This window comes from Vulpes lagopus, chromosome 12, assembly GCF_018345385.1.
Source record: "Vulpes lagopus strain Blue_001 chromosome 12, ASM1834538v1, whole genome shotgun sequence".
Classification (NCBI taxonomy): domain Eukaryota; kingdom Metazoa; phylum Chordata; class Mammalia; order Carnivora; family Canidae; genus Vulpes; species Vulpes lagopus.
Window position 1 is genome coordinate 16,401,064 of NC_054835.1, and position 10,428 is coordinate 16,411,491.

General features: G+C 49.5%; 2 protein-coding genes across 2 annotated transcripts; one reads left to right on the forward strand and one right to left on the reverse strand.

The window, feature by feature from the left end:
* Positions 1 to 274: 274 nt before the first annotated feature.
* Positions 275 to 6,573, reverse strand: GEMIN4 (gem nuclear organelle associated protein 4). The gene is made up of 2 exons (XM_041727177.1): positions 6,303 to 6,573; positions 275 to 3,629 (listed from the first exon to the last, which is right to left on the reverse strand). The coding sequence occupies exons 1-2, from the start codon at positions 6,310 to 6,312 to the stop codon at positions 460 to 462; spliced, it is 3,180 nt and encodes a 1,059-aa protein (XP_041583111.1). The 5' UTR covers positions 6,313 to 6,573; the 3' UTR covers positions 275 to 459.
* A 672-nt stretch (positions 6,574 to 7,245) lies between these two features.
* Positions 7,246 to 7,628, forward strand: LOC121472742 (diazepam-binding inhibitor-like 5). The gene has a single exon (XM_041724089.1). The coding sequence runs from the start codon at positions 7,278 to 7,280 to the stop codon at positions 7,539 to 7,541; it is 264 nt and encodes an 87-aa protein (XP_041580023.1). The 5' UTR covers positions 7,246 to 7,277; the 3' UTR covers positions 7,542 to 7,628.
* Positions 7,629 to 10,428: the final 2,800 nt, after the last annotated feature.

Below are 10,428 nucleotides of genomic sequence, written 5' to 3' on the forward strand. Positions count from 1 at the left end.
TCACACGGCTAACCAGTGACGTTATTTTCCTTGCTGCCCTTTCCAAGACCCCACAAAATGACTCTTAAAAGAGGGTTTCAGTGCAAAACAACACATACCTTACAATTTTTCCACTTGAGTGGTTTCACCTTTGGACTTCTTTGCCAAATTCTAGGGTGGGTAAGTCCAGTTATGAAAATATCCCTCCCAGCTTGCCTTGATCTTTAAGACCCTAGCTGTGCCCAACTGCAGAGCACATCTAAGCCTAGACTACTGACGAGACTTAGAGACCCAATCAAAATCAAAAGTGAATTTAATAATTTGTATGTTACAACCTAAGAAACTATTTTCTTTACAGTTACTGCCATATACTTTTAGCTTGTGTACAATTTCACATCACTGAAAAGCTTGTGTTTCTCAGCTCGAGCCCCTAGAGCCCCCCACCAAGGCAAGGCCCAGCTGTTTTCTGGTCTACAAAGGTCAGAAGTTGCTGATCTTCTGCAGCAGGGTTTGGCGCCGTTCCTCAGGGCTAATGTTCTCAGCGATGGACTTTAAGAAGCGCTGCTCATTTACCTTCTGGAGCAGGGAACTACTAGAAGGATTAGCCTTGCTTAGGGTTTCATAGCAGGTGAGGATTTCCAAGGCCAAGACATACAGCGGCTCGCACACCTCGTGGGGGAGCATGGCCATGATGTGCAGAACGTGACAGAATACCTGGGTATAAAAAAACAGGGTTTCCTGGGTCAGGTCCTGTTCTTGTCCTTGAGCCCAAGGGCCAACTGACTGTATCATTCTAACGGAGTCCAGGAGATTGGTCAGACTGTTACAGAGAAGCCTGACTACATGGCTCCAGCCTTCCATAGGAAGCCAGTTACGACAACTCTGGCTGCAGAGAAACTGGAAAACTCTCAGCAAGAGTACGGACAGCTGGAGCTCCGGGGCAAAGGGCTTCAGGTTGAGCAGAGGAACAAACTGAATATATTCCAGGCTATAAGGGACATGTAGGAGTTGTTTCTCCAACAGTCTCCTGGTCAGCTGGTAAAGGTACTGCCACTCTTGGGAGCTGCACCAAGGCATGACTTGTACCAGGGCCACCAGAAAGCCCTTGCTGAACAATCTGACCTCCTCGGGGTTGCCCACATCTACCACCAAGAGGGACAGCATCTGCTCAGAGATGCTGCTGGAAATGTAGCAGCACTCCATCCAGGCAAGAAGCCCTGTGCCTGGCCCATACCCAGGGTGGGCCTGGGAGGTCCATTCATCCTCAGAAAGCTTGCAGATCTCAAAAAGCGTGGCTGGCACCTCACACTTGAAATGGCCCTCAAAGAGGTTCTTCATCCTCAGGCGCACTGTCCAGTCGAGCTGCTCCAACTTCCGGTGGAGCCAAGACAGGGACTTGATCCAGGTGTCTGGGGAAAAGGTCTCAGCATTAGCCAGTACGATCTCACAGAGGATCTCCAGGATATGGACCACCAGATCCTTCCCATCCAACAAGAGGCACCGTTTCTCCTTGGGGAGCTGCCAGTATTTGCTGAAGCAGTCCAGCAGCTGGCACAAACTGAAGATGAGGGGGAATGGAGAACAGGTGTGGAGCCAGTATTCCTCTAAACATGCATTTGCTTCAAGAGTCTGGAGGAAAATCTTCAAACTGAGGTCTACCTCTTTGACATCGAGCATCAAGAAAGGCAGGACAAACTCCTTTAGCACCTCATGTGGCTCAAGAAGAGCAGCAACCGGGATACCCTGGGGCTTCACAGGACTCACCAGGCAGCCCAGGAGCTCCAAAAATTGCTTTTCTTCCTTAGGTGTAGAGAACTTTGTCCAAACAGTTTCTTTGAGGCATGACACCACAAAGGTAGTAGATGGATTTGGATCCTGCTCTTCCGTGAACCTAAGGGCAGGGAAGGCAGAGAGAATCTGAGCCAGGAATTTGTGGGTGCCAAGGTTGACCACAGCCATGCTGCACATTTTCTTCACTGTGATCTCCGGGTGCAATATTATCAGGCGGGCCACAGAAGCCACTGCTTTGGCTAAGCCCTGTTCAGAGGCACTCTGCGCAAGCTGGTTAAAAGTTGTATTGAGGTCCTCCTGAAACCCGTCCAAGTAAGCCAACAGGTTCTCAGAGAGACCCTTCCGCCCCCAGGAAAGCAGGGTGCCTGAGAGGACTTTATTTTTATCTGGCAGCGAGAGGTCTGCGTAGCATTCCAGGATCAAGCCAATCACTTGTTTGATGTGAGATTCAGGGATGGCTCTGTCTGTCGCGGTAACTTCCATCACTGTTTCCAGCAGCTTTAACACCAAGTCTGGCTCTCGGAAGAGAGCCCAGTTATTAACCAGGCAGGCTAGCCACTGGTCTGAGAAGGCCCACTTCTTCTCAGAAGCAAAAATGTAGCACATTTCCATATGCCGGTCCATCTTCTGCTCAATGATGGCCATGGCAATCGAGGCGGTGATGTCCTTCTCAAAGCCCTTATTCTTCAGCACCCTGTTTGTTTTCCTCAGGAAGTCTTCAACACACTCTGCTAGCTCCGAGACCACCTGCCGCTCCTCCTTAGACAAGCTGGTAGAATCAAGGTAGAGCTTCAAGTTCTGGCTGAAGGAAGTCAGGCTGTCACACAGCCGGTAACTGTCATAACTTGTCCCCTGGCTGCTGTTGAGCATGGTCTGCAGCTCCTTCCCCCACTCCCGCAGGAGGCTGCACATGAACTCAAACCCAGTGAAAATCGTCTCGCTTGGAAGCTTGGCCAGGGAGGTCAGGCTGACGTCCCGTTCTGCCTCCTTTACCTTCTCTGCTAGTGCCTGTTGGTGATACGGGTTCTGGGTGTCCGAATTCCACACGGAGATCACTGTGGCCAGTTTGTCCAGATACACAGTTGCAGACACTTCCTGGGGGTCATCCTCCATCAGTGCAAATACTGTTAGCATGTCCGCTAAGTTGGCTAATGCGCAGCATTTCATCCCTGGGCACAGGATTCTATTTTGGATTTGCTTTAGCCCAGTGAGCAGCATGGCCAACAGGGGCATAGTGGGACACACCTCTGGGTCTGACTTAAACCTCTTTGGAGGATGGGAAAACTCATCTGAAGAAGACAAGTACTTATGGGCCATTGTTCTAAACTGGGAGAGCAGAGGATCCTGCTGATTGCCTTTGTGCTTCATCATTTCCCACCAGACACTGAGGAAAAAGGCCACATCCTTTGAAGAAGTGTCAACAGACATGTGCTCCAAAAAGCGCTCTAGTTCTGCACGGCAGATGGTGGTGGGCAGGGCCATCAGAAGCTGGATAAAGAGTCCAGAAGCTTCCAGAGACTTCAGCAGCTCAAAAAGGACCGTGTGATTGATGGTAGGGATCATGTTGCCTACCGAGAAGAACACATCTTCCTGCCACCGAGTGTCAGTATCTGAAGGGGTGACAGGGTAGGGCTGAAGAACCTTGGCCCAGATGATGATCAGAGCTTTCTTCTTCCAGGCAAAGGGCTGGGAGCATGTTGTGGCGGAGGAGATCTCCCTTAGGGCCTCCACAATGGGCTGCCCAACATGTTCCCAGTCAGACTTTGTCAGTTCTGTCAGTGCTTTGGGGTGGAAGAGCTGCTCGGCAAGCAAAAAGCCCCCATGCAGAATAGTCATTTCTTCACAGATATTCAAAGGTCCTGCACAGAAAGAAGTCACACAAGACAGTGTGGTGAAAAATCTTTAAAATAGTTAGTAGAGGCTAGACAGAGACATCAGTTGGTAGGCTGGCTGTCATCACCAGGGTTAGAGATGATAAGGGTTCTAATGGGGAAGAAGAGATGGTTCTAGCCACTGTAGAGCTGGAATCAAAAGGACTTACCCAAGGAATATAAAGAAGGACTCTCAAACTCTAGCCTGGATTTAGAAGACAAAGGCTATCACTGGAGGAACAGAGAATCAGAACAGCTTTGGGGGGAACACTGTTCAGTTTTGGTTATTTGGAGTTTGAGGTAGAACATTAAGATAGGGAGATCCCTGGGTGGCGCAGCGGTCTGGCGCCTGCCTTTGGCCCAGGGCACGATCCTGGAGACCCAGGATCAAGTCCCACATCTGGCTCCCGGTGCATGGAGCCTGCTTCTCCCTCTGCCTGTGTCTGCCTCTCTCTCTCTCTCTCTCTGTGTGACTATCATAAATTTAAAAAAAATTTAAAAATTTAAAAAAAAAAAAGAACATTAAGATAGAGATGTCCTCCAGCAATGGAAATGTGGGGTTGATGCTCAAGAGGAGAGTCAACCCTGAGATGTGACTCAGGGAGGGGTCTGCCTAGAGGGGATCAATGGAACGAACAAAGTGAATGAGATTCTGCAGGAAAACCATGTGTAAAGGAAAGGGCTAGGCCCTCCAGTAACGGATGGGCCAGCAGAGGAGGTGGAGAGGAGGGGTGACAGAGGGTGCGTACTGTGCAACATGGCAGTCAAGCTTCTGAGTAATGATGCAGCCTAAGAAGGGAGGGGCCAGGGCTGAGGCCTCAGAAGCAATCAAACAAGCCCTGCCTTCCCCCTTTTCTCTTACAGTCTTCTTAAAATTTCAAATGTTCTGCCTTTCAGGGAAACAGATTACCCCACAGCTCTTTCTGTCAAACAGAACAAGCTACCAAATGCTCTGGTTCTCTCGTAGAAACCAAGAGGTAGACATAAAATATACTTAGTAGATTAGGAAAGAAAAGTCTTTTCTTCAGTAAGCCCTGAATCAACACTTATCAAGGAAGGCATCTGGGGAGGTTTAATTAGACAGCTTTATATCCTAGTTCAGCCATCTAGAAGCTAGAGCTTCTCTGAGCTTCCCTTCTGCATCTGTGGGGAGAACACAGACTTCATATTAGACTGGGAGGATCAAGTGCGATATACTAGTCACACCCTGAGTACTGAGCTAGTTGTTCAGTGTTAGCCCCCAATTCCTCGTTCCCTCATGCCCCCAAGTACATATCTTTCCCAGGAGCCAGCAAGAGAGAATCTTGATTTAGGAGACTAAAAATGATCCTGCCCTTCAACTTTAAGAGAGCAGCAAAAGGCCAAAGGATCAGCACTCCTATGCAACCAACTGGTGAAGGCAATCCACCTTGGCTCCTAGTGGCCTAGGCAGGATCCCAGGAAGATTAGGTTGCTGAAGGTCTCACTGGGGATTCTGGCTTTTTTTTTTTTTTTTTTTTTAGCTCAGGCTGCTCTCCTAGGCCCCCAAAATATGTTCTCTTATGACTCTGTAAATTTAATTTTATTGCACAATCAGCTCAGCTGAGATGTTTGTCCCCCAAAACCTATTATTCCAGAGACAGTATATTCATTGTGCTACCAGAAGGAGTAAGTCCCAGGAGCTATTGGTCAATAGCTGGGCAAATCCCAAGTGTTTTTATCACAACTGGATAACAGTGCCCACTCCAAAAGTTTATTAAGTGCTTACTCCGTGCCAGGCACTGTGCAAGAGCTCTTTTAATCCTCAACCTTTTGAGAACCATTCTTGTTTCAGAGATGGGACCACTGAGATTCAGAAACAATTTGCTCAGGATGTCCCAACTATAGTGTAGTTGGGGCCTGGGACGGAAATCACCACAGCTCCAGGGCTCCAAGCTCTTGAGCTCTACTGTTGCACCACTGAAGCCGTGGCTGGGGGCAGGACTACAACATTTCTCCACAGCCTGTTACTGACACACCTTGGGGTGCCTCACCTCAGCTCTCTGAGAACAGCATGACCGGCAGGGTGGGAGGCTGGACAGGAGTCACCATGTATACTAGCTCCCCCCTCCCTTCTCCCAGGCTCTGCCTGTGAGGATTCTGAATCAAACGTGCCCCCTCGGCTCCTCGGCCCTCCCCACAACTGCTGGTCGGCTGAACTAGCTGTGCGCATGGCACCCTACCAGACACTGTATACACGTGCTCTCAATCAAAACGCCCCCAACTGTGTGTGGTGGGTATGCTATCATCACCCCCGTTTTATCGATGAGGACCTCATGGCAGAGGACGCTTGCCCAAGAACTCTGCAGCGGTTAACTAAGTGAAACCGTCGGTGTATCCTTCTGAGCCTGCATTTTCCAAAGCACGTGCACGAGCCCTGTCCACTCTGAGGAAATCTAACCTCACATCCGCTTGGCCCTTCACGTGGAAAGGCGCCCCGCGGGGGGCAAGCCGCGGGTGGAGGGGCGGCGGCGCCGCGGTAGCGCCGGGCCTCCCGACCCCGGCCGCGGAGGACACCCCCGCCCTCCCGAGCCCTCCCCGACCCGGAGGTCTCCCTTAGCCCGGGCCCGCTCTGCACCGCCCTGGCCGCCTGGTGCGGGACGCAGACCACGAGGGCGGAGGACGGAGAGCGGCGACACCCACCTAGGTCCATGGCGGCGACGCTGCTGGTCGCGCGGGCCGCCCCTCCCCCCGAGGCCCCGAGTGAGACGCAGGCGCCACGACACAATGGGCGGCTCCAGGAGGGCGGGACAATGGGCCGCGCCTCAGCCCCCGCCCACCATCTCGGCTCAGGCTCCGCGCAGCCGTCTGCAGGCCTCCCGCCGCGCCGCGCCGCGCGCACGCGCAGAACCCACCAACAGGTCCGCGGCGCCCAAGCAGCCCGGCCCACAGCGCCCCCTACCAGCCGAGGCCTCCGACAAGCCAGCCGGCAAGTGTACCCGCGCTTCCGGGCGGCCGGGCGCGCCCCGCCCCGCCCCGCCCCGCCCCGCCCCGCCCCCAAGCCGCGGTCCCCACCTTCCCCTTGGCCCGCGCCGCTGCCCTGCTTCTGCCCCGCCCAGCGCAGCCCTGGGGGATCATCCCCACGGGATCACCCCACTAGCTCCGCCTCGGCTCCGCGTTCGCTTCCATCCAGTAACCCTCGGGATCCCGCGCTTAAGGTTCACCGCACTGAACGCCCTCCCCAGGCCGCCCACTAACTAGCACAGACTGGCGGTTCTGAAAGGCCTCCTCCCCGGCACAGCGCAGCGCCCCCCCAGCACACTTCCTTCTCACGGGAGGACAACATCCTTAATTTTCTGGCATCAAAGGCACCTTTGAAATGTTCCTGGTTGCCCTCCCCAGAAAATGCACTTTGCTATCCAGAGCAATAGTAGCGGAGATCCAATCCAGTGGGCCTCAGTTTCCAATCTGTACTTTATAAAAACACATTTGACTCCTGAGAAAACACATACACAAATATCCTATGTTCTTCTCACACATTACCCTGTCTTCTTTGCTCCCATTCCCTTCCTCCCAGACCTAATCACTAGCCTCCAGTGTTTCTAACTCTCCATCCTCCAGCTTCCAGTGCCAGCCATCACCCAGAAAGGACACAAGGGCTGGGCCTCAGCACCCCCAATGTGCCAAGTGGAGTTTGAGATGGCCTGTGCTGCTATCAAGCAGTTGAAGGGACCTGTGAGTGATCAGGAGAAGCTACTGGTGTACAGCTTCTACAAACAGGCCACCCAAGGCGACTGCAACATCCCTGCCCCACCTGCTACAGATGTGAAAGCCAAGGCCAAGTGGGAGGCATGGAACCAGAATAAAGGAATGTCCAAGATGGATGCCATGAGGATCTATGTTGCCAAGGTGGAAGAACTGAAGAAAAAAGATACTGGTTAAGGAGGACAGAATATCAAACACAATGAAGTAGCATGGCTCCTCCGGTAGCGAAAAGGATTTCTTAAAAGACCAACGGCTGAAACGTCCTGAAACCATAACCACCATAGCTGAGACACATCAATAAATCACTTAAACTGCAAGAGAGTGTTATTGGAAAGCTGATTAAACTCCAAGTGACCGTGAGAGTTCTGGGGAGGTGTTCAAAATATATAAAAAAGCAGTTCTCCAGGGAAGTTCCATCACAACCGGTTTTATGACCCTAAGAGTTCCCAGCTTTCCTATTCCAAGAGTATATGCAGATACTTGGCAGGAGTAGAAGGGCTGGGGGGAAGATCATGCTATGAAAACGCCCAAGATTTGAGGCTTGGCCTTTGGGGAAAGGGGAAAGAAGAGGCTGAGGCCCCTTATCTTCAGGGATTGTGTATTCACTACTAACCCAACATTACTGAGGGGAAAGGGGCTTTGTCTTTCAAAAAGCTAAAGTCAAGTCCTACCAAAAGCCCCTACTAGAACACAGTTCTGATGAAGTTTATATTTTGAGGGAAGTCAAACTTTTAGTGAACTAACTGATGCATGACAACACAGCAGAGAAACACGGGAGCATATGGTTTCAAAATCCCAGTCTCTGACAGCCTCATCGAAGGCCATGCAACCCAACTTTTCTTGGGATTAGTTCATAGTTAATACTGGTTTCTGCTTGGGGATGTCTGTGGGACAATATGTACATAAATGTAAATGAGTTTGTTTCAGAAGCTCTACAAAACCCTAGACCCATGTAAGGGCCAAAGTGCCTGTGCTCAGCTTCCACTCCTTAGTGTTGATTCTCACCGGGGCATCAATGTACTGGGATATGGAGTGCTAAATGCTATTATTAAAAACATTTCAGGGCAGCTAAACCACTGAGGGTGGCTCAGCAGTTTAGCGCTGCCTTCAGCCCAGGGCCTGATCCTGGAGACCCAGGATCGAGTCCCGCATCGGGCTCCCTGCATGGAGCCTGCTTCTCCCTCTGCCTGTGTCTCTGCCTCTCTCTTTCTGTGTGTGTGTGTCTCTCATGAATAAATAAATAAAATCTTAAAAAAAAAAAAAAAACAAATAAAAACATTTCAGAGGAAAAGCCTTGCAGTGGCATGGGACTTCAAAAAATACTTTTCCCCAAAAACTATTTTCATAAATTGTGACATCAGGTCAGCTCCTGTTCATGAAAGGCCATTAAACAATAGAAACAACAACCATAAGGACTTCATAGGACAAAGGAAACCAAATATCACCAGATATCCTTGAGCTCTTCTGTTCACATATTTGCAGGAAGCTGCTACAGACTAAGTACATCACTTGAGAATAAAGTACCCCCGGGGACATCACAGTAATTAAAGAACTCTTGTAAGTTGGGTAAGAGTCATATTGCATAATGGTATGTCTCTCTTTTTTTTTTTTTTTGGTATCTCTTCTTTGGAGGATATTACAAGCATATTTTGATGCTTTTAGGGCTCTGATTCACATTAAATGTGAATTACTAGTAAAAATAATAATAGGACATCTTGCTCTGAAATAATGGTGTCAACTTAGGTGCTGTAGGTATAGTCATACCATTCTGTAAGTGATTATAAAACCTGACAAAGTAAAAATGCACCATAGGTAGAACTGCAGAAAGCAACTGTAGGATATAGTATTAAGAAATACATAGTATACACAGTATGCTGAATTTTGTGGGGAAAAGGGAGAAAATAAGTATATTTATCTGCTTAACAAGTAGGAGCCAGGGCGAATGAGATTGATAGGAGCAAGACTTTTCAAAATACACTTTTTTTTAAAAAAGATTTTATTTATTTATTCATGAGAGACACACAGAGAGACAGATGCACAGACACAGGCAGAGGGAGAAGCAGGCTCCATGCAGAGAGCCTGACCTGTGACTCGATCCCAGGACTCCAGGATCACACTCCCGGCTGCAGGCGGCGCTAAACCGCTGCGCCACCAGGGCTGCCCAAAATATACCTTTTTTATATTGTTTTGATTTTTGTATTATCGACTCTATGTTACCTTATAGAAGTCTGATGCAAGAGTATTTCTTGGGGTGCCTGCATGGCTGTTGATTAAGTGTCTGACTCTTGGTTTTAGCTCAGGTCATGATCTCAGGGTCAAGAGATTGAGCCTCATGTTGGGCTCCATGATCAGCGTAGAGTGCGCTTAAGTTTCTCTCTCCTTTTCCCTCTGCTCCTCCTCCTGCTCACGTGCACTCCCCCCCAAAAAATTTTTTTAAAGATTTTATTTACTCATGAGAGACACAGAGAGAGGCAGAAATACAGACAGAGGGAGAAGCAGGCTCTATGCGGGGAGCCTGATGTGGGACTTGACCCCAGGACCAGGATCACGCCCTGAGCCAAAGGTAAATGCTCAACCGCTGAGCCACCTAGGTGTCCCAACTCTCTTTAAAATTAAATAAAATCTAAAAAAAAAAAAAGAAAAGAGTATTTTTTTTGTTAATTATTAAGGCCACAGTAAATTTCCTATGGATTTCCCAAGGGAAAGGTAAGAAGTTTTAGCTCAAACTGAAACTTCCCATGGTGGATCAGCAGTTGAATGTCTGTCTGCCTTTGGCTCAGGGCGTGATCCCACAGTCTTGGAATCGAGTCCCGCATCAGGCTCCCTGCAGGGCGCCTGCTTCTCCCTTTGCCTATGTCTCTGCCCCTCTCCCTCTGTGTCTCTGATGAATAAATAAAATATCTAAAAAAGAAAAAACTCTCACCATAAATTTCAGTGGACATATTGAAACCCCCCTAAAAATTCTGCTAAATCACAATGGCAACTGCATGTGACATGTGAGATGGGCAGAAAGTCACATAAGGGAGCTGTGAATGTCCACAGCTTTGCTAATTTCACCAAGAGG